This window comes from Glycine max, chromosome 18, assembly GCF_000004515.6.
Source record: "Glycine max cultivar Williams 82 chromosome 18, Glycine_max_v4.0, whole genome shotgun sequence".
Lineage (NCBI taxonomy): Eukaryota > Viridiplantae > Streptophyta > Magnoliopsida > Fabales > Fabaceae > Glycine > Glycine max.
The window spans coordinates 5,220,906-5,246,845 of record NC_038254.2 but is presented as its reverse complement, the minus strand read 5'-3'; the positions used below and the strand labels follow the sequence as shown (position 1 = coordinate 5,246,845).

General features: G+C 28.8%; 1 protein-coding gene and 1 pseudogene across 1 annotated transcript; one reads left to right on the top strand and one right to left on the bottom strand.

Annotated features, from left to right (window-relative positions):
* Nucleotides 1-10,019: 10,019 nt before the first annotated feature.
* Nucleotides 10,020-11,786, top strand: LOC100813579 (spermidine hydroxycinnamoyl transferase-like; annotated as a pseudogene).
* Nucleotides 11,787-11,817: 31 nt separating this feature from the next.
* Nucleotides 11,818-15,515, bottom strand: LOC100784690 (amino acid transporter AVT1I). Its single transcript, XM_003551179.5, has 3 exons — nt 15,087-15,515; nt 13,211-13,818; nt 11,818-12,448 (listed from the first exon to the last, which is right to left on the bottom strand). The coding sequence occupies exons 1-3, from the start codon at nt 15,274-15,276 to the stop codon at nt 11,933-11,935; spliced, it is 1,314 nt and encodes a 437-aa protein (XP_003551227.1). The 5' UTR covers nt 15,277-15,515; the 3' UTR covers nt 11,818-11,932.
* Nucleotides 15,516-25,940: the final 10,425 nt, after the last annotated feature.

Genomic DNA, 25,940 nt, shown 5'->3' with positions numbered 1-25,940 from the left:
GTAAATTAGTTTATCTGATTACTCGATTGCTATAGTTCCTTATTAACCTTTGGAGCAATTCGCTAGATAGATTCAACATATATAACTTCTTGATTGACCTTATTTTTTATACAAATGAAAAAATATAAAATTAATTTTATTTTATATTTTTATACAATATACTTACTTTTATTTTTTCTAATAATTTCTACTTTTGTTTTCTTAATACAAAAACCGAAAATAATACTTCATATACGTGTGTGCCATTAAGTTTTTCACTAATTAAGTTCTAAGAGATTAATTAATCTATAATTTATTAAACCCCATCTCTGTCTTCTCCTGGTACATTACTTACTGAGTTGATAAGAGATCTTCTTCACATAAAATTAGAAAATTAGCTAGGGACAAATATACTTCATATCTATTATGAACTAATCTGCATGTATCTTTTCAAAAGAAGAAACAGCACACACGGTAATATAGATTAAGGATTCAGACTGATACAAAAATATTCAGTTTGAATTATTAATTGTTTATTTAATGTTTTAAAAGCTGCCCAAGCGAAAGATAAACAACATACTACAAAGCATTTGACTTTTGCACAATTTCTCATCTCACCGCGTCTTTTTGTTTTCCTTTGCCTAGTTTCGTTGCACCAAGTCTTACTTTTCTTATAATTATAGTTATAGGTATTATATTATTCAGCAAACCATATACACAAACTACGAAAATTTGTACGTGTGCTTTGGCGTACAAATATTGACTGCTTATACGTCACTCATACATGGGCCAATAATCAACATTTTTCATCAAGCATACCAAATATGTTAAGCCAAACTTTTACGGTGATGGCTAACGTGATATCTAATTTTTCAACTATGAGTGGGAGATATTTGAAGAGGTCCACACCTCCACAAATGAATCATTTGATTGGAGTATCAAGAGCCTTCTTCTATATGCTTTCTTGAACTACCTAAAAGCTCTCCAAGAGGAAGAACCTTTCAACTTATAATGTTTTAGAATATTGCCTAAATTCACATTAATGGGTGTGGTTTTGGTCCTCGATAACTAACGTTATTTATACCATGGAAATTAATTATTGAACTTGCACTTGTATGGGTGTCGTGCATGATAGAAAAATCTGTGGATTAAATTTGAGGATGATTTTTTTTTTTAATAATAAAAAAGGAATAGATAGGTAGTTAATTTTATGTCTAAACGGAAAATGTTGTTGTCTCTATCATCCACGAGTGGAACATGGCGAATTAGGGGCAACTAAAAGTCATGGCGTGAAAGACAAGTACGAACAAGATGTTGGGGTTGGGTGCTTGAGTGTAACATTCCATTAAAGAAAAAGAATAAGAATAGGGAGAACGAAATCCAATCTTCTCTGAATGTGACACCAGAAAATGGTGATTTATCATATTCATCACTCCTCTTGGCCTCTTTCAACATTTTTTTGTCCAAATATAAGAAGACATAGTTGTAGGCAAAAGAAGAAATTAGCCGAGAATTTTTTTGGTTCGGTGGATAGAAAATAAGGAAATAGAGAAAATTTTACAATTTGAATTGAAGGAAAAGTGAAAATAAATTAAATAATTATAGAAGTCAATTTTTCTCTCTTTTCTTCTTTATTTTCTTTCCAACCAAAGAGAAAAAAGTACATCATTTTTTATATGTTAAAGGGATTTAATTCAATTTGTTGAACATAATGTTTAAATTATTATAATTTTTTTTTTACACTGATTTTGATTTATACATTTGTACAGATAAAAAAAACATCATTTTTTTGTACTTTTTTATGCTCCTTTATTTTTATTTTCATCCAACTAAACATACCATAGGTGAATTAATTATAAAAAGAGAACAACATGCATTTGGGATCACACTCATACTAACAACCCAGAACTGAATGAATAAATAAATAAATAAAATAACACCCCAGAAAATAAAATAAAACTTCCCTCAATAAACTCAGGTGTATATTGAAGTTTGATCATAATATTTTCATTTTAGGTTTACACTTCGTGTCCAAATTTGCAAATGGTCAAGTTTTATGAAGTTGTTTAATTCAATACAAAAGATAAAATCACCTTAAGTATAAGAGCTTTTAATTATAATGAGTACAGTTCTTTCAAAAAAGAAAAGAAATGACTAGTTTACTAATTTAAAAAAGTACCTCCAGTACTTTTTATAAGAAACTAATTTTTATGCATTTTACATTAAAATTTGTTTCTTACAAGTGGAATCGGATGATCGAAGTATTAACTAATTTGTCATTTTCTCTTAAGAATATATTAATTTCTTTTAAAAAATAAAATTCATTTTAATAGAATTAAAGATAAAATATGTTTGTAATTCTTATAAAATTTGAAAAGTATTAATTTTGTTCTAATAAAAAATTTATATTAATTTGATCATCGTAAAAGTAAAACATATTTATGTTGATCCTTAGTGATAACTCTGTTAGACGATTTCATGGTGTGGTTAATCAATTTAATTATTTTTCTTCTCTACACACTCAGAAGACACCATAATTTATTGTTGTTTCATCTTTTCTCATAATCTCATAAAAAAGTACGAGAAAATCACCCATGACAAAAAAATCAAATTTTTGGAGGTTTTTAGCGGTCAGAAATTATTTAATTCATTTTTTAGAATTTTAATTACCACAAATTATTTAATTTATTTGTAATCAAATTATACATATAAACTTATTCGCCACGTCAGATTAATTATCAGCTAACAAGTTATGGGACCAACAAAAATTTGTTTTAGTTTTTATAGAAACTAAATTAATAGAAAAATATTTATGAGAATAAAATTAATACTTTTCAAATTTTATAGGAATCCGGACATATTTTATCCTAAAATTAATTTAAAACTATTGAATGTGTCTAAATTAATTTCATTATGAATTTAATATTAAAAAAATGTGTACAGTGATAGTTAGTTAGGTTCAAATAGTATAAAACAAGTAGGCTCTAAATGGTTTATATATATATATATATATATATATATATATATATATATATATATATATATATATATATATATATATTAATTTGCTTCTTCCGTTTTTTAGAAGGTTTTGAATAAGTTACTATATGGTTTATTTTTTAAAATAAAAATAATCATTAAAATAAAGGAACTGAATTTATGTTTTAATATTAATCATCCCTATCTTTTATTCCGAGTTTTCAGAAGGTTTTTAAATGAATAAAACAGTAGCTAGTTGTTACACTATAGTTATTCTGTAAACTATATGACAATATATATGCAATATTATATGTAAAAGGTGAACATGACACCAATCGATTAACACAATTCAACTTTCTTTATTGCCGAAGAACCAGCTTCACAATGACATGAGAATTACCAAGAAATCGATGCTCCACCGTATACATTAACTTTGAGTAATTAAGCACTATCACCGGAATCTGTTAAGATGTTGATGTCAAATTTTTAAAACCAAAAATTAAGTCTGTTATGTTGTACAGGCTGTCCCCAGGAAAGTTTAAATGTGCCGTATTTCATACATGTTTCTAGATATACAACTTGTTTTTGTATTTATAAATTTTCTTTTCATTTATGTATAATGTTTAATTTTTTTATTTTTATCTGATGCAGAACTTGTTGGTCATGGGTTCGAATCCGGAAACAGTCTCTTTGCATATGCAAGGGTAAGGCTGCGTACAACATCCCTCCCTCATACCTTCACATAGCAAAGAGCCTCCGGGTAATGGGGTATGAAGTTTTTTTATCTGATGCAGAACTTTATCACCCCACACTTTATTCTAACACAACTTAATTATGCGTAACATATATAGGCATATTTATTAAAGTGAGAGCTACAAAATACAATAACTTACTCATCCGATGAATCTTTGTAGGTGAAGGATGGTTTAATTAATTAATTAATTAATAGGAGTCATGTTCATGACCTAAAGTGGGCCTAGGTTCGTATCCTTGATCAGCAAATAGACAAGACAACCTCTTTGTTTTTAGCAGAAAACGGTATGCAACCTGTTCTGAATGCGACACGATGCTTTATCTCCACACCATACCCAACTTCAAGTGCTTCTGTTTCATCTTCAGTGAGCTTTGGGAGAATGCGCGATTAGTCAATTCTACATATATATTCCGTGGTTGGGGATTTATGCTTCCATCACATCAAATTGTCATCTCAATTGAGTTTAATTTAGATTTATTGCTAACTAGAGGAATAATATGTAAGCTTAACAAACCTTAATTTCCTAACTAACACATAGTTCAAAGCTATGCTTTAAGATTACTACAGTTTTATGGGTAACACATTAATGCAACTATGCAAGATTGACATCTTCATTTATTAAGTTGTTTCAAGGGATTAAAAGTGAATTCCTTAATGATTATATTGTAATCACCAAATCACAGAGAATTAGCTACTTTTATATAATAAAAGAATAAAAAACACTTATACGAGCATCGAAAAAGAGACAAATTCATTATGATAAACTCATGTGTGTTCTCAACTCTCTTAGAACCCTAATTCATAATAATCTTCGGTCTCTAACAAAAAACGAATAATTTTGTTTTCTTTTAGATGTGAAAAATTGACTATTATTCATGTTGAATTGAGTTGTGAGTATTAAGAAAGAGATAAATTTCATTATGACAAGATAATGAATCCACAAGTTATGGTTCCTCAAACTCTCAATTCTCTTAGAACCCTAATTCATAACAATCTTCAATATCTAACAAAAAATGAGTAATTTTATCTTCTTTTGGGTGTGGAATTGGCTATTATTCTATCACACATGCTGAAGAGGTGAGTTATTTTGCATACCCTCTCAACTAACTTCAATGAGAGAAATATAAGGTTGACTTAGTAATAAGAAAACTTAAGGGTGAAAGAGAGGGAAGGAAAGAAAGATGATAAGTTTAAATTTTTTCATTGACATTTTTAACAAAATTAATATTGGGTTCAAAGAATAATTATTGATTCTGATCCAGAGCGTGCAATTTCCTTTCCTTGAAAATGGATGTTCAGTTACACATTAATCTGTTTAGCCTCTTGTCCCTGACATCTAGCAGCTACTAATTGTGCTGGATCTAGAAGTGCAATGGCATGGAGGAAAGATGTTACATTAGCTGACAGATACACAACAATTTAGTTTTGAAAATATAACCAATCAGCATCATTCGTATGTCTTCTACGAAAATATTTCCATACCAATTATCATTTCCCAGTTTCAAAATGGGCTCGAGGCTCAATCTGTATAAGGAGCCACCTTAGCTCGAAAAATTGGAACAATCATCACTTAATAATAAGATTTTCATATGGCATCATGACATAAGAATATTATTCTTGTGAGGCCTTAGGTCCAATAATGAGAAATCAAGACATCCAACTCATTTTAAACTCATAAATACAACTAACGTCATTGTATATTTCGGATACAATTACTAAAGTGGCATTTTTTTTTACAAAATAAAAAATAAAATAAACTACCAATCCGAAAGCCAACATGGCTCACGGTGAATTCAATTCCAATGAGCCACAAGTTAAGTGAGTTAGGTTAGAATTGGCCCATAATCATAATGAGTTGGGTTTTTACAAACCATAATTATTAATATTGCCATATTATCATAAAAAAAACTATTACTAATATAATTATATTATCATAAAAAATATTTTAAAAAATCATATGTTTCCTTTGTCACATGTGGTGTGTTGTAAAACAAAGATAACAACTGTATATTTTTTGTAGGAAAAAGTGTTAGGGAACATATTCTTTTAAGCAGCAAATTCATTCAAACACATCTTTTTTAATTGGTTAAAATTATTGAAAATTATACGAATTGAAAATTCATATGAACTAATCCGTATGATTGTACGGATTGACAATTCGTATGAACCGTTAATTCATATGTTTTAATTTTTAAAAAATTATTTTTATAGAAATTTTTTATTCATTTAATTTATTTACAAAATTTGATAATTAAAAAAAATTGATATTTAATTGAATGATGTATTTATATATTTTTTATAACAATTGATAATTAAATAAATTTGATATTTTTTTTACATATATAAATACTTATTAAACCTGCGATTTTTATTTATAATTTATATATGTAAACAAATTAATTATTAGATAAAAAATAATTATTACAAAATTTATTATATAAATTTACATGCACATTAAATATAAATTAGAAATTTTAATGTTATATATAACGATACTATTTATTTATAACATAATGTGTCTATTAGTCCAATTGGTTTGAGTCACTAACAAGTAGTTTATTGAGAGCTCTACAAATTATCCATTCTATCATTAAATTATTATTATTGTAGAAAATTTTCTATTTAAGTTTTTTCCATCAATTTTATGGCTTAACTTTTCACTACAAGTTTGTTTTCAATTTTTAATTTTAACTTATTTGGTTTCTAATTTAAAAAAAAAATGTTATCAATTTTATAATAATTTTCAACACAAGCGCTGCACCAGTGAGGCAGTGAATCGCTGATGCCCAACTCAAATCGTTGCCTCACATTGCTAACACCCATTGAACCTACTCATGAATCTTTTCTAACACCAACTCAAAGCGCCACTAAGGGTACTTGATTGAACCAAGATCAGAATAGACTTAGAGTCACATCAAGGTCATTGAAGATTGAACCATTTTCTTTCAATTTAAACGAATTATCCGGCGAGAGCATTATTGTATGGCGGAGAGCACCGTGAGAGAGAGCGACGGCGAGCAGTGACCACCGTACGAGAGGGAGAGAGAGGCTTGAAGGGAGAGCAGCGTACGAGAGGTAGGGAGAGCAACCTCAAGGGTAAGTGTTAGGGTAAAAACTAAACCAAGAAACTACAAACCTAAGGCCGACTGGCAGTGAGTTTTTGATTTTTTTTTTCCAAATGTAACTTTTAAAATAAAAATTATTTTTGAAATATTTTTACACCTATTTTCAAAATAAAAAAATTATGAATTTGGTTTAGTTTAAAAAACATATATTTTTTACCTTTGACAATGATATTTTTTGTTACTGTTATTATCATTATTATTATTATCATCGTCATATTATTCATCCCTCATCACCATAAATACTATCTTCGTCATTGTCATTATCATCATCACTGCTATAACTAGTAGTTAGTACCATGACCACAATACTTTTGCTACTATTATTATGATTGTTATCACTACCACCACCATCAATGCAACCACCATTAACATTGTCATTTGTCATCACCACTACTTTGGTCAGTGCGACTTCCAACTTCATCTCAACTATCACAATTACTTGTCATGATCAACTATCACCACCATCTTATCATTGCAATTGTCATTGTTACTGTCATCGTCAAACACCATTGACATTGTTATCATTGTTGTCATCACTTCCATCGCTACCACTAATACCACCTTTGTTATCGTTATCATTGACAGTCACCACCAACGCTTTCATCACTACCAACACCATCTGCATTATCACCACCACTAATGTTATCTCTTTTGCCAGTGTGTGATAACTACTGGTATCTCTAGCGATTAACATCACTATCATCATCATTATTATTACCACCACACAAAAACACTCTTAAACTAATTTTAATGTGATATGAAGCTTTTAAAATGAGTTTATTTGAAACTAATTATATTTTAAAAATTAGTTTTAAATTTTTTTTCAAACTAAAATTAAAAATTGATTGTTATTTTCTTTAAAAAATTCTAAAAACACCCCATACATGACTAGTTTTATTGTTTATCAAATTATGTGAAAAAAGTTTTAAGAGAAAAAAACTAACTTTTTGAAATATGAGTAACTCAATGAAATACCGTATTTGGTGTTACTTAATGTTCATGATTGAGACAGAGATCCTTTTAGCAAATTAAAAAACTTATTTTAATTATGTTTATTTTATTATAAAAGTCCGGTCATTTAACCTACTACTATTGGTAAAAAAATAAAAAGTGATTCTTCGGTGCATCAATTTTCTACTATTTCACCGAAGTCGAACCCCTTATTTTATACATATAATCATTGTAAAAGTTAAAAAAAATAGCAAGCTTTTTAACTTTTACAAATGATTGTTTTATACACTATAAAAGTCTAACCGAGAAGGAAATACAAACATTAGTAACCAGAGATGGAAAGGATTATGTATTTCAGAGGTCACATTTGGAGACGCAAGTTCGGTCTCTGAATTGTATCAGAGACGGATATTAGAGACATATATTTCTGTCGCAAAAATATCCCTATTTGTACTAGATATTCGTTTTGACTATCTACTAGATTTTAATATTTAAAGATAATTCCGTCTGAGTCTCTGTTTTATTTGTAATAGAATTTATTATTATTATTATTATTATTATTATTATTATTATTATTATTTCATGTTTAACCATTTAATTAAAGTAAAATTTTCTTAAGATTGATTTGTAATATATTTTGCTTAAGAAATTAAAAATATCATCAATAATTAGGAATATATTATATAGGAAATATAAGAGTTTATGGACATTACTTAAATTTTTAATTCATTTTAAAATATATAAATTTTAAATTCTAATAAATTAATAATGTATACATCCATTAATTTTTTTAGGAATAGTAATTACATATTATATATTTTAAATATATTTCTTACTTACTATTTATAGAAGTTAATTAAATAGTTTATATATATATATATATATATATATATATATATATATATATATATATATATATATATATATATATATATATATATATATATATTCAAAGCATAGTTATAAAAAACAGGTCGAACAAGTTAGTCGGACCTAGAATAATTGGAGCAATGACAAATTTAGAGGGGGCAGGCAAGGGCCCTGACCCTCGTTCGTATTTTTCATGAATATAATATCTATTTTTAGGTTGATAGTGTAAAATGATGTAAAATTAATTTTAATTTATATGATATTAAATAATGATGATTAAGGTTAGATGGTGAAAAATTAGTTGGGTATGTTCTTATTGCGATAATGATTTAAGGTAAAAGTTAGCATAAAATTAATTGTGTATTTGTTGTTATTATGATAATGATTAAAATTATTATTATTTAAAATAAAAATCAGTTTCAATTTTACTTGTAAAATAGTAAATATATTTTTTTAAAAAATTATTTATTGGAAGTTAAATATTTAAAAAGTTAGAAAAGAAAAAAATTAAATCCCCTTTTAGTAGACTTTTGGATCGTTCCCTGACGGTTCAAGCGGGTAGAGCGAGACATCAGTCATACCATTGAATCGTTATGAATCGGTGCAACCCGATTGGTGCATTACAATTTACAATATATAACATGGAAATATCATTTTTCCTTATCTTAAAAAAATATTTGGTTACATTTTTTAATATTTATGGGAATAATTTTTATAATTTAAATAAAAAGAAGAAATTTCATGTGTATTTAAAAAGGATAATAATAAAAATGATAAATATATTAAGAATAAAAATAAAAAAATAAAAAAAAGAAACTAATATTTTAAAAACACTCAAAACTAATTAAAAAAAACTTGCTAATAAAACACTCGAATAAACTTTTTAATTGATAAAAAAATAAAAAATTAATTAAAATATCTTATCAAATATAACTTAGACAATAAATTCTCACATTTCTTCGAGAAAATCACTTTCTCACCCTAAAAAATTGAAATATTATCATTCTCGGATATAATTTCTCGTGCATGTCTGCCATGTGTCCCATAGGGTGAGTTGTTATGTGTGCAGGTTTTTTGATAGAATTAAAGATGTTGGACTGTCATGAGAGAGAGACAGGGTGAATGCATGCAGTAGTGGGACTTAGATTCTCTACAGCTTTAATTTACACCTCCCTATTATTCCTACAGCAGCGTATTAACTTTTCATAATCAAACATATAAATATATTTTTTACATTTCTATTTTTAATAACCATTAGATTTTTAAAAATCTAATGACCAAAATGACTGCTGCAGAGGCAGCATACTGCAGCAGCATATATATAGCTGCAGACAATCCATAAGTGTTTGTGCAATTAGAAGGTGGCCTGAGAAACAATAAATATAGTGTCGTTTGTGTCTTCGAGATTGAGAGAGAGTCAGTGATTTTTTTTTTCTTTTATGTGAAGTGAATCATTGAAGATCCTAAGAAAGCTACGAAACATATAGAAATACAATACAGCCTCACTCATAAAAAAAAATACAATTAATACAGCCTCATGCACAAAAATGAAAACCATTGTGGCTTCTTATAACATCACTCCAAATCAACCAACTCCAAAGGAGCCTTTATGGCTATCCGATAGTGATCAAATCGGGGTCCTAGGTCATGTATCCCTTCTCTACATTTACAAATCAGCAAAAAAACACAACACTGTTGAGAGAATGAACAACTCTCTTAGCAAGCTTTTATCTTACTACTATCCAGTAGCTGGCAGGTTGAGCTTGTCAAAAAGTGGTCGAATGCAATTGGATTGCAGCGCAAAGGGAGTGACATTGCTTGAAGCCCAAACCACAAACACTTTTGCTGATTATGGACAAGACTTGATGATACTAAACCCATAAAGGAGATTCCTCTATTGCTGGTGCAATTAACAAGGTTCCATGGTGGTGATCAAGGACTTGCCATTGGAGTTCTTCTATCTCATCCTTTGACCGATGCCACCGGCATCGTGGACTTCATGAACAGATGGGCAAAGTTGGCTCGAGGAGAAGAACTAGACCCTAATGAAATCCCATTTCTTGACCGAACACTACTCAAATTCCCACACATTCCATCATCAAAACTGCCAGATCGGTGGAAGCCTGTGCCACAATCACAAGTAGCAGGAAATGATGATGGAATAGATAAGCAAAAGAAGAGAAGTGACAGACTCAACTCAAGGGTAAAATAACTAAAACCAAAAAAATTACTTGCTATCACTTTTACAAAAAAGACCTATTATATAATTATATCGTTTAAAGTAATTAAAATAGTTTTCTTAAAATTTATTTTAGGTGTTATTTACCATTGGAGCTACCAAATATCCTGTTAACTTTATTTTTATTTTATTTTTTATGTTTTTGGGTATGCCAAAGTCTGTTTCCTTCTTTTTATTATTTAAGAGTTGATCATGTTCAGGCTTTTTTTTTTTCATTTTTAAGTATGTTTGATCGTGGCCTGACCAAAGGAGATGATCATAGTTAGTTATATTGGGGTCAGGGAAATGGTTGTCGTTACGTATTCGTATATTTGCGAAAACTATGTAATAGTACTTTTGCATTTCTTAGTTTTTATGTACAAACCTTAAAAGACGATAAAAGGAACCGAAGGAAGTATCACTTAAAATCAAGCAACTAAAGAGCAGAGCTAAAAAAAGCTTTTAATCATGTTCAAACCAGTACGTAAATGCCAATTTTGTAAAAATAAAAAATAAAAAAATCTTGTAATCTTTCAAGAACAATGTCATCTGAACTTGTAACTTTGGTCTCTCCTAGGATAAAACTCGCTATATACAACCATGTTATTTTGAACATGACTTAGAATCGAGAGATACAGACACACAAGTAGTTCACAAGAAACAAAAGTGTGCGTGATTTTCAGTTTTTACTTCCATCAGCCATTATATAGGCTTTCTACTGATCACAGAAATTAGTTAAACTTGGTTAGCCCAATTATAAACTCTATAAATTGGAGTATTGTAATTCATTTTACTATTTTTTTTTTCAATTAATTTAGCATGTTACCACATGAGTATCAATATGTTTTTTTTATCCCTCTTATCAATTTGATCTTCATTCTTTTGATCCATAGATTCGTAACAATGTTCAAATGACAAGAAGATATATCCGACAAAGATTATGGCTCACAAAATGTCGATACGCTGTCTAAGTATTGAAATGCACATTTAAGTACAAGCATGTTCAAAAGTTTCAGTTATAGCAGCTTCCAAATTCAATATCCAATCCACTAACACTTACAAATTATGAACTATATCTACAAGAGATGTATAAGTACCCACTACAGCAATAGTGACCCCCATTATTATTATTGAATAGTTGATGATCATTTCAGACCCAAATCTCTTGTAAGCTCCTGAGATCTTCAAGTAGCACACTGATGGCACTAAAATTGAAGCTGAGACACTTAGCAATGCCCCAATGAGTGACATGAGATATCCAAACAAGGGAATGGCCACGGCTACAATAAGAGTGCTAATGAGCATGGAAGTACTAACAAACATATGTGTAGACCTTTTGTTGTAATGCCATGAAACCTTGTTTTTTACAGCATAAATGACTGGGGTAAGCATCAATGCATATTTGGTTATAGGATTGACCAAGGTAGTGAATATTGCTACATGTGAACTGAACTTGCCTGTTGGGAGGTTCAAAGTCACTTGTGATTCAACCTCTTGTCCAAACATTAAGTAGCCCAAAACACCTGCTGCTGCATAACCAAGGGTGCATACTGAAAAGCATATAGACAGAACCTGCCAAAACAGAGGAATTTAAACCATTGTTAACTATATACAAGCCAAATCATGAAAATGAAGAAGCATTACTCCATGTTTCTTTAAGAATACAATTAGGGTAAGTAACTTAATTCGACACTGGTTCAATACAAAACTAATCACATCAGAGTTTATGTCACAAGCACTTAATATAGCAAGTAGAATTGTTGCTATTGACAAGGGTACAATAATAAGCTTATTGAAATAAACTACTGTAAGCTTGTTGCAAAATTGATTCCGGATGAAATTGATTTTGATTAAAATTGGTTGTAATTGAAAACCCATTGAGAAGTAAGAAATTATGTTTAAAATGTGGAAGTCATAATTAGCTTCTTAAATCACATTTAGGATGTAGAACCAAAAACACTATTTGATGTGAAATGATTTATATTTAATGTTTTTATTCTAAAATCAAGTTAGTAATAAAGCTCCATATTAAATTTTTTATTTGATGCAAAAGCTACACAAAATTCATATCAAAATGCACACAAAAGAAATAATTAGTTGTTTTGGTGAGGCATGTCCAAGCAACATGGACGGGTATCCTGTAAGTCAATAAACTTATAACTTTGCAGAAACTCTTTCAAACATTCCTAAATCATGTAATAGTACTAGAGAGTCTAGCTCAATTGGTTGAGCATGATGCATAAATTGTTGTAAATCCCCTCATACCTGTCTTTGATGCTTACGAATAAATAAATAAAAAATCATGTAATAGTACCAAAATTGTTATGTACTTACCCTAGAGAACTGACTTTTGTCTCTCATAGAATTGTAGAGAGTGGGAAGGATAGGATGAGCACTATAGCAGAAGGCATATAAGCTGACAGCAGAAGGTATTCCACTCAATCTGAAAATTGTTCCCTTTGCATGAAATCCAGTGCCATCAATGGTTCCATTCCAAAATATAGAGAGGAGGAAGATTGAAGAAGCCAAAGCCCCACTAGCAGAGACATAAGACAGCATGCTCAAATCCTCTAACAAAACACTAGGCAAAATAACAAGGGCAGCAATCATGGTAAAAATTGTTGTACCACCAATTGTTAACCCTGCAAGTTCAAGTTGCATGTTTGGTACTAGTTTGTTGAGATTATCACCCTCTAAAATCAGAAAACCTGTTACAACTAGGAAGAGCTCAGAATTCATGGCAATTGATACTATTATCCTCCCCTTGTCTCCAAATGCACGTTGACCTATGTCAGGAAAATTCTTGATGTCAGGGTCCATATCCATGCATCTTTTGACCAACATACCAGTATAACAGCAAGCAATGGCAATCACAAATAGTAGTGATATGCTTAACCATCCCCCAGATGCCAGTGCATAAGGCATGGAAATAATACCAACTCCTGAAACCATAGCAGCATAAATGTTAGTAATATAAGTTTTAATACTCAACTATAGGCATAGATAGCTTAGTGTCTTTTCTTTTTTTCATATGTTTTCAACTAAATTCAGAAAAGAAATACTGATCCACTTTCTGTTATATCTAGTTAAAGGTTTGTATCTAGTTGAAGAAGTGAACATGAAAGACAAGCCTCTTTCTGTTTTCCATTATCCTCTAAAAAATAATTAAACTTTGTGAAACTAATAATTAATTAAGAATTTAATTTATATACACGCACGTACATGCATTCGATAGGAATTTGTCTTACTGACATGTCATCCTATTAAGTAATTTGATGTGGTAAAAGGGTGGAATCTTATTGGATGCCTATGTAAAAGTTTTACACTACAGTATGTATATATAAATTAAGTGTTTAATTTTCATGAATTGTTAAAATAAATGTTTTTACACGGTTAATCAATAAAAAAATACGTTAAGTATAATTTTTAAAATAATATTATAAAATTTAATAAATTTATCATATAATTTTGAGTCAAGAAATATATTTATTTTTCATTTAATTCCTTTTATGACATATTAAGATAATATTATAAAAGGATAATTATTTGATGAATTCTTTTAAATTATTTTAAAAGTCATATTTAAAATCATTATTAATTTCTAACTGACTGACATTGAAAATAATATTAACAGTGTATTAAAATAAACTCTTTAATTAATTTTTATAAACATTTTTTATTCGATCGTTTAATTATGTGTTTTTCTGGTTGATTACATTCAATGGAATGTCGCTAATAACATTTTTTTTAATATAAGACTCAGATCCAAAATTTTAAGTTAAATTCAGATTTTAATGACAGGTATGAATTTGACAATGATAATAACTACTAAAAGAAAATACCTTTTTTCACGTTTAAACAAGATCTATAAAAATACGATAGTTGATAAAATTATTATAAAATATGATAATTGATAAAAAAAAAAAAAAATCAAGCTGCTAGAACGTTAAGTCGTTCACTAATCCTGAGCCTTTGAGGAAGGGAAATGTCGTTACCATTTTTTAGAGCATGCATTTTGTGTAGCAACGAGATCTTTAATCCTCAAAGACAGAACCAAATAGTGAAGCTAAAGAAGAGTAAAGTTGAACAAAAAAAACAAGATACCAAAAAGGAGCAAAACTCAGGAAAAAGAAAGCAAGAAAAGGTGCATCATATATGGTAATTAACAATGATAGTGAAAGAAAGAGAAAAGAGGACACGCAAAACAAACCTGAGAGGGCATTAATTAGATGGAAGCAGGTCTTGAAAAAGGAGGTGTTACCCACATGAGCTGTGTGTAGATCACAAGTTTTGGCCACCAAAGCCTCTTCTGAACCATTCACTTGGTGCACTTTTTCATCATCCAAAAGGGGTATGGTGATGGAGGAACATCTATCACCTTGCTCACCAGCCATAGACATAAAGAAGAAGTGTGTGTGTGTGTGTGTTTGAGTTTTGTAACTACAAGAAAATTGTACTTTCAGTGTGTTTGTGGTGTGAGACACGCGACCGCAGAGAAAGTACAAAGGTTCCTTCTTTCTCTAATGAGTTTGTAACTGAAATAAACAAATTGGCCTTAAAAAAAAACATTCTTTGTATCTATCCAAGAGTCTTCTTTGCTGGCTGGCTTGTTGCCTTGTCACAGTGACTCGACTTACTAGATTCATTTGTATAATCAATTCAATTTTATAACCTTTTTTATTTGATTCAAAATTTAATGAACTTGAAATATATTAAAATATTAATAATTAATTAAACTATTTTTCCAAAAAAATTAAAATTAAAGCTTCAAATATAGTTGTAGTAATTATATTTTTATTACCATTAAATAATATTTTATTGATTAAATAAATATTCCCTTAATGTTATGGATAATTATGAATAGAGATGTGCATCTCCAAATCCCAAAACTTCACTAATCTCCTAAATGATTATAACTCATTTTCTATTCATCTTTTTACCCTTAATAAGATGAATTTCTTGAGTTTTAGATTTATGTCTATAAATAAGACATCTCGATTGTATTGATCGTAGATGGAATGAGAAATTGAAGTTTTATGTTTGGTTTCTAATCTCTATTCTTTCTATTCTCTTGTTTCCCAAGCTCCATTGCTTTTAAGTTCTTAACTTTTACTTTAATTTCACAACTACATGTTTTTTTACTGCAACTTACAACATGTTTATCAACACAATTGTTTTTCTTTTGTTTTTTCATATATGCATTTTATTTTACCTAATTTTAACTATTTTAAATAATAAAATTTTAGTTTTAAATAATAAGCGTTAGGTGCTACGTTATAACGGGTATAAAAACTAATCATCACGAGTAGGTGGGACTTTAAATATTGCAATAAATTTATTGTAAAATTGTTATTGTTTTTTAATGTTCTTTAATTAAATATCTGATATCTGATCCTGGAACTTTTTTATTTTCAAATATTCGTGCATCAATGTTTAAGTGAAAGGGAATTAAGACGAATAAAAGTGCAATTGATCTATCTGCTCGTGAAATTTTTTATATCACGTTAACATTAGCATTGCTATAAAATTAAAATATAAATTTTCAAAGACTAAAATTTCTTTTGTTTAGGAAAAATCACAGAAGGTGGTGATCCAACTGGAAGCAAATCATACAGAAGGTCGTGTCACTTGTATCTGAACCTATATTATTTTAGATTACCTCCACACACGTGGAAAGCATGGAGAGACATGAACGAAACATCTAGAAATTAAAAATTGATTTAAACCTAGTCTTTATTTTCCCTCTTTGAAATAAATTTTATTTATATACGCGTGTGTAAAAAAGTAGTATATGCAATTAAAGTAATTTTTAATTAATTAACTTATAAAAAAATTATACTATAATAATGTATCAAAATTATTTATTTATTTAATTATTAAAAAATAGTAATTTATTTAGTTTTGAAGGATTTGTCATGTCTCCTACATGAAACCATGAATATGGTATTGCAATAAGCAAAACATAGGCATTATTCCATATTGAAGATAGACAACTATCAAAGTCAAACTCATAAATTATTTGTAAATATACTTTAAGTCTTAACAATGTTTTTTTATCACATTAAATTTAGGAGGGGATTATATCATGATATTATTTAAAACTGCATTTTCTATAAAATTAATTTTATAAAAATTAAAAAAATGACATGTATGAAGAAATAATTTAAAAAAAATCAAATTTCATAAGAATATACATAAAGTTATTTTGTAATTACTCAATATTTTTATAATGATTTTTTCTATTTATTTCATCGTCACATCGTTTATTTTATTTTATATTTTTTCTTATTTTTATCTCATTTTTAAGTATAAAAACTTATAAAAAAAAGTGTGAATAATGTAACATTATGTTTTTTCGTAATACATGATTAAGTGTTTTAATTAAATTGTAAGAGTAATTAAATTTTATTTAAGTGTTGTAATTAATTAATTAATTAATTATGAGATGATAGGTTGTTATATTTACATCTTTGTTAGGTATATGTGTCATGTTGTATGTGTGTTTTGATAAATTTTAGAGTGTTTAGACCTAAGTGGATGGACCTTGAGTCATGAGAAAGGGATGCATGAGTTTAGTGAAGTGTGGGGTGTGAAGAGAAAAAAGTGAGAAAGTCATAAGCTCCTCACACAATTCTTGTAAATCTAAAACCTAAATCAAAATATCATTTTTTTACTATTTTTCTCTTCTCCAAGAGAACCCTTCTCTTGAGAGCTTGAGTTTTGGTCCTCCTTATGCAAAAGAAACTTTTTTCTCCTTTCCTTGTTGTTCTTTGGGTTGTCCCTAATGTGGTAAGGGCCTCTCTTCTTCCTCCCTTTATTCCATTTTCATTTTCTCATAGAGCATCCATGGAAATTCATGAAAAAACTTGGATTTTGGGATTTTGACTTTGTTTGTAGTTGTTTTTGGGTTTAGGGCTATGTTGCTGGGCTATGTTGCTGAGATGGAATTGTTGTTGGAGTGGAGGAAAGCTCCTCCCTTGAACCCAAAGTTCATCATTTTCTCCTCTATCTTCACAAAGCTCTTTTTTACTTCTATAGAAGTAAGGGAAGTTTTATCCTTTTCTATGCTAATGTTGCTTTGGATTGATTTAAATATTGCTTGAGAATGAATCATGTTGTTTAAAAATGAAAGTTTGAGCAGGTGAGTTTTGAGTTTGAAATTGGGATTCTTGATTATTTGATGAATAATGATGAAAAGTTCCTATTTGTAAAGAGTTTTAATGCTTTTTATGTATTTTGAATTGATACAAAATAGTTTGGGTTTGTTTTGGGATGATTTGGAAGCTATAAGAGAAAATTCTATAGAAATTTTGAAATTCTACAAAATTTGTATTCACTGATCAGTTTCGCGTCCAATAACCATTTTGAGTCCAATGATCAGTTTTGAGTCCAGTGACCATTTTGAGTCTGGTGACCATTTTGAGTCCAATAACCAGTTTTGAGTCTAGTGATTATTTGGAGTCCAATGGCCAATTTTGCATCACTGATCATTTTGAGTCCAGTGATCAATTTTGAGTTCAATGACCATTTTGGATATGAATGTGATTAATGTTTGTTTTCCTTGTGTAAATTAATTATTTTGATATCTTAATAAATTTATGATGATATAAGGTGTAGTTGAGATGTTGTTTTATTATTAGAGTTGATTTTGTGTTGAGATCATGATATTCACATTCATGAGTTTTTTTTAGTTGTTTGCAAGAATTCAAGGTGTTTAAATGTCTTTCTATGCTTATTGAACTATATGTGGGTTCATGAGTGTGATGAACGTATGAATGGTGAATATATGATATTATAACCTCTTATAGTATTGAGATTGATAAATGAATTTGTAATTACATATGATATTGATTTGAATGATCACTGCATGCATGCATTGATAAATGACATTGCATGTGAGTAGACACGTAAGTTGGGGGTGCTAAGAAAACCCTCAACCTAGAATTGGAGGTTGTCATCGTGGCTAACACTGAATGGGCATATAAAATGGATAAGTGGGCGAATCCATAGATAGGTTAAGATCTTTACAAGCCTTACTAAGGTAAACCACCACCCATGCTCAACCATTTGTGATAAAACCACATTTCTTCCATAGGCTTAATTCAAGTTTCCCCGAATGGTTAAATCATAGAGTACAACTATGTTAAGAGATGTTCTTGGGTTAACCGCTCGAGAGGTGAAATCTTCCAAGAGTAAAGAGTCAACATGACATAACAAGATGGATAAACATATGCATTGATAACTATGACTTAAGAATGATATGTTACTTGATAAGTAATGGAAATATTGTTTTATTTGATGATTGATGGACTAATGATGATGATGATGTATGATGGTTGAACCTTTATGTAATGATTGACGATCTTATGATTATTATGAGATGTTCTGTCATGAGAATTTAAGACTTATGCTATATGTATGATTTCTCCAAGTTATGTTATATATGTGATGATTATGGATCATACTTTAATTGTTAAGTTTTATCCCTTGTTAGTGTGTTTATTTTGGTAAGCTTATCCTTGCATTGTTATATGTGTGGTTTGTTCCTATGATGATCTTGTATCTGATGTACATGGGAAGCATATGGATAGAAGGTAGTCCCATGCCATTTGGAGACTCCATGGATATGTGTATCTGGACGTGAAGATGCTTAAAATTTATGTAGTTTATCCTTATAGTGTGGTTTATCCATACATGCATTTCCTGAGGGGATTCAAGTTATTATGATGTTTATATATATCATATGATGTTTCTTTTGGTGTTGTGTGTTTTAGCCTTTTGCTTGAGACGTGAAAAGTTTACAAATACTTTCATAAACAAATTAATTGAAGAGTTTTAAATGGATTAAAATAAAATCTTCCACTTGAGATAGTTTATAGTTTCATGTAACGGCACTAGGTCATTACAAATGATAATATAAATTTTCTTCTCTTCCTTATTACTTAAGCTTAAATGCAATTATGGTCCTCATAATTTTATAATTTTGTAATTTTGGTTCCTCTATTTTTAAATTGAAACATTTAGTATCCTAATTTTTAAAAACTTGCAATTTTCATCCTTATGTTCATTTTCCAAATGTTGCCTGTCATCTAAAAACGTTGACCGACTTCAATTAGCCACATGTAAAAATAAAGCAATTGAAAAATAAGAATTTTCTTTTTCAAAAGAACTAATCTCCAGAGCTTTTCCGAGCTTTAATTCATCAGCTTTCCTCATAAGGCTAGGATAATTCTCTTCTCAGTTCTCGCGGATATTCAACACAAGATCATGCAACTCAAAAAATTTGCAACCCACGCCGCACCACTCAACCATCATACCTTTGCGGATGGGTTCCACGTTGTTCACTTTCTCCTTGTTTGCAGAGATAGATTGAGGGCCCAATTGGTGGTCAAAGGTCGTCACCACCAGCTCTGAATTTGCATTGCCCAAAAAACAAACCAAAGCATATGAAGTGATAAAGAAAGGGGACAAGAAGTGGAATGAAAATTCTAACATTGTGAAGAATTTGAGGGTTTGGGTTCCATGGTTTCACATGAGGGTTCACGAGAGAATTTTTCTAACTCTTGTTAGAAGTTGTTTGAATTAGTAGCGTTGATAGATATATCCATCATTATTATGATGGTTAGTGATTCCCAGCTCCTAGTGTACATATTTCCTATACATTCTAGGTTAGGGATTACTTGTGTACCAATTGTTAAACACTTCAAGAAAAATAGTTGATTTGTTTTTGGTAGCAACTTCTTCGCATTGCTTCAATTGCCGTATCACTTTTTGTCTCACATTGAATCCATTTCTTATAACGTGTTTGTGTGCTTGCGAAAATTAGAAGCTAAATTTGGTTGGAGATGGTTTAGTTCCATTTTAGGGATGGCATTCTAAACAAATGAAACATGCACAATTAGAATTAGAGTATTCAACAATGGATTAAAAGGGGGACAAACAACAATGTAGATTCTAGTGACCGTGATCCACACAATTTTTTAACAAGTTTGCTTCAGTAGAAATAGATAAAGGTTTACGTAGCAACTAATGATCACTTGCCACCTAAATGGCGTTGATGCGTAAAAAGTGCAACTAGACAAGTGCTTTGCTTTTCTTTTTCAGAACTTCAAATCTAATCATTTTCTAAACTGTATTAGTATTAGTCGATGATTTTAGATGACAGACAAATGGTCATAAGGACAAAATTGTAAATTTTAAAAAGAATGGACTAAATATTTCAATTTAAAAATAAAGGGATTAAAATAAAAAAGTTATGAAAATAAGGAAATTAAATCTGCATTTAAGCCTATTAGTTACTAGCTTAGTGTGGTGTGTCTTTTGTCTTGCAGAGTATTAAATTAACTTTTTATAATTTATGAGTATTTTTTATATTATTTTTAGTTTTTAATATATTATTAGTTATTAATTATTTAGTATATATGTAAATAAATATTAAAATGTATTTTTATATACACGCGCTTCATAAAATATACTTTTATACACGCATGGCATCACAACAATAACCTCCATAACATATGACAAAAAAATGAATATATATAAAAGGATGTCAATTGCATGATCATAATCATTATATATCGAAAAACTAATTTTATAGGGGAGAAACACTAATCAAAAGGAAATAAAGAAAGTCACGAGACTATGAAATAAGAAAATTTGTGATTAAATAAGAAAACAGGAGAAAAGTAAGTGTGTTAAGCGCACATATAATGGGGATTGCTAATGCACATATATTTCATTTTTAGCCATTATTTTACATACTTTAATTAATTTCTATAAGGATATTTACATTACTTTAATGTTTAATTAAAAAACAATGGTTTAATTAAGTTTTTTATTTATGTAATATAGGTTATTTTTATATTATTATCTAATATTTATTTTTTAAATTAAATACTTAAAAAAATCAATTTTATTTTATTATCTATTTTTAGTTACTTTTTATTAAGTGATCTATTATTAATATACATATTTTTTTTTTATTTTCTAAATTCAAAATATATCGATATTTAATGTTGTTGAGTTCTTTTTTAGTTTTGTTTAGATGTAAAAAACTTAATTAAGTGGAAAACAACAAAAAAAATCTTATTTCTCTCTCTTCTTGATCTCACCCATTTCCCTTGGGTTTTCTCAAAAAACCGCGCCTCCATGGAGCAGCAGCAACATCAACCCCAACCCAGTGATTTACGTGCCAAGGAAACGATGGAAAAAAATTCTTCCTACTTGGCTTCTTGGATCGCTTGCGATGTTTTGCGGTATCCATGGTGATGTTTTGCAGCTTTTTCAACGCTTGCAAAGTGAGAGCAATGCAGTTGATAGCTTCAACTTGGTGTTTAATTGCTATTAAAGCGAGTTAATGGTTTTTGCATTTGGACAACACAATTAATGGACAATTGCTTCATTGCCTGCACTTATGGAGAAGGGAGATGGAGAAGGGAAAGTGTAACTGAAAGAAGAGATAAGAAAGAGAAACGTGTGATAGAGGAGAGAAAAATTAGATTTTTTAATTTTTTGAAAATTTTTAAATGAAACAAAAAAGTGATTGAATTTTTGTTCTTAAATATTTTGGTGTTCATTACTAATGTAATCCAACCGAAAATAAATGAGGTATGTGCACACTAGCAATCTCCATATGTAATACATATAAATATAAACATTATTTAATAAAAAAAATATTGAATAAATTTTATAGAATGAAATCTTTATATATATATATATATATATATATATATATATATATATATAAAATATCCCGGGTGATGTAGGCGTTTATATGTTTTTATTAAGAAAATATAAAATAATTTTATTTAGATTTTTATATTAAATTTTTAAATTATAAACAAATCACTAATATTTTTAAGAGCACTACAATCTGTCCCAAAAAATTGCATCCTATTAGACACTTTTTTTTTTTTTTAATTATGTCCAACTTAATGTCAGTCAGGTTCACCAACATAGGCATCAATCCAGTTAGACACAACTGTTTTTCTGAGAAGTAGCTCCAAGTTGATTTTAAAAAAAAAAGTAATTTTTTTTTATTATTTTCTACTTCTTATTATTAAAAAAATTCCCAAACATGTATAAAATTTAAAAAAAAAATGTTTTTTATTCTATAAAACGTGTTTTTGTTTTTTTTTTAAAAAATTAAACAAGCGTCCTCAATGTGTTAGACATAATGAATCCATAATGAAAACACACAATGAATCCATTCATAAGTTAATTTACAAAGTACAATATAAACTTTTGATTTGAGAACACATGTTTTGTCTACGAGAGACAATGTTATTTGAGATAAGTAACATCATTATAAAAAATAAAAAAAATTCTTTCAATATTTAACACATTTAATACAGTTATATATGTAACATACAATTTAAAAATTTATTTAAGCAAACATTTATCCTTTTTAATGAAAAAATAGACAATATAAAAATATTTATTTTATGGTTAGTAATAATAATAATAATAATAATAATAATAATAATTTAAATTAAGTCAATGAAGGTTTATTGAGTACATTTTATTAATGTGTTGTTAAAAGTATATGTTACGCGACAGACATATTTAACTTTCTAACTTTTTTATTTAAATTTTTATTTTAAAATAACCACACAAACATATTTTAAAAAGTTAAAGAAAATTTAATTATATCAATACAGAATTGATAAAAAAATTTATTTATTTAATATATATCTCCATAATGTAAAAATGTATTCTCAAACATTTTTAATTTTTTGCATGGACAAAAAATGGGAAATTTTAATTAACAAAATAGTAGGTTTTTAAATTAACAAATTGGAAGATTTTTATTTTAAATTAAAAAAGAGTAGTTTTAAAATTTTGTAAATGAAAACAATAAGTAAAAATAAAATTAGTTATCTTTGTTACTCTTTTATTTTTTTAAAAATGTAGAAAAATAATTAAAACTAAACTTCCTTTATTTTTTTTAAGGCAGACAAATAATTAAAAAAAGTTGTTAAAAACTGGAAAAAAGATAAATGAGTTGAAAACAATTATTTATAAAGTAATGAAGTTTAATAAAACAAAATTAAAAAAAAAATTAGAAGTCTTTCAATTTTAAAATGTGTGCGTTCACTTGAAGCATATTCTATGGCCTTTTGAAAAGAACAATGATCGATTATAGCAAATAACACTACAACCCAACAACTACATCTGTCTGCAGCAACTCCCTGCAAAATCATCTTTATACTTCATTGTCTGTCTTTATATTTCATCTTTAAAATCATCCACAAACAGCAAAATCATCTTTATTAATTTATTTTCATGTTTATTAAATTACTTTATGATAATATTTGGGGAAATATCTTGCACCAAGTATTTTTTTTTAAAATTATTTGTTTCCTTTTAATTAAATCATTAATTTGCATGTGATTCCAACAATCTTTTAAATTTTAATTACTTTTAATTTATAAGTTAAATCAAATATAAAGATTAAAAAATTTATAATCAAAACTAAAATTTCTAATCATAATAATAATAATAATAAATTAAATAATTAAATGTAATTTAAAAATTAAAAAAAAACTGTGTTTGGTTTGATTATCGTGAATGTACATTTAATTTTTGTTACAATTTTTATTTACATAAATGATATATATCAATATAATTAATATTCTCTTTCCTTTTCTATCACAATTTTAAACTTTAAAAAAATGTAACTCGTCATTTTACTATAAATACAGTCAACAAATATATTTTATATAATGACAAAATTATAAATTTGGTCCTTTTAGTTGTCTCTAATTTTGATTTTAATTTCTCTTTAAATTTATTCATAAATTTAGTCCCTCGTTTATGTCTAATCCCGTAAATTTGGTCTCCAAGTCTAGATTTGGACGTTGACTATTATAAATAAACGTTAGCTGTCACGTATCACATTCTGATTAGATCATAAATAGATGTGTCATTTTAACCGAGTGTGGAATGCTTGAGCTGAGAAACTTGTTGCTCAGCTCTTTGTTGATGCTGAGAAGCTCCCTCTTGCTCCTGAGCACCATGGCCAATGTCCCGGTGTTGTTCTTCACCTTGGTTAAGGTCTTCACCTTCTCCTTCTTCTCAGAAGCGCCCTTTCTGAACAGCTTATTCTGCAGCATGGAGAACCTCGCCACTTTCTTCGCGTCCTTCTTCAAATCCTTCGCGAGCAAATCAAAGGGAACAATCAACCTGGTGGCGATGGCGACGATCGAGGAGGAGGATTTGGGTTTCCTGTCCATGAACTTCTTGACCATGGTGGTGAAGGTGGGGTCCCCCTTGGCTGTGTTTGAGGGTTTGACCTCGATGAAAGCTCGAGAAGAAGAACAAGAAGAAGAGGTTTTGATTTTGAGGCTGTTGAATTCATGGGAGGAAGAAGGGTTGGAGAAATGAGAGGAACGGTAATAGGAAGGAGTTGAAATGGTTAGGGATTTTGCTCGAAACTTTTAGGAATTTCGCGATAGTATAGGATTAGGGATTTTTAGAAGACGAAACTCAACGTTTAGGGATTTTCTGATAAGCTTTTAGGGTTGGGGTAAAAAAAAATTACCACACTTGATTAAAATGACATACTTATTTATAGTTCAATCAAAATATAACATGTGATAGTTAACATTCATTTATAACAATCAACATTTAAATCTGGGTTTGGAGATCAAATTTATCGAATTGAACGTAAATGAGAAATTAAATTCGTGAATAAATTTAAGGGAGAATTAAAATCGAAATTAGAAATAACTAGGAGTCAAATGTATAATTTTGCCTTTATATAATATTAATATTAATATAGATTGATATAGAGTAAGTTATATACACACCACAAGTTGCAGCACCTTTTCCCATTTGTATTTTATTGTGATCGTGCAGAGTGCAAAGCCAATCTTAAGATGACCACGTGATTTCTGGTTTATTTTATTTTAAATTACTACGTGGGATTCGCTTTTCTTAAATTTTTATAGGTATATTTGTTTATTTTATTCCCACTTTCCTATTCAATATTCATGTTTAATGAAACGCTTCGGATCCCAACATTTTATATGTGTGCGGCGACACTCGCAAATGATGATCGTTT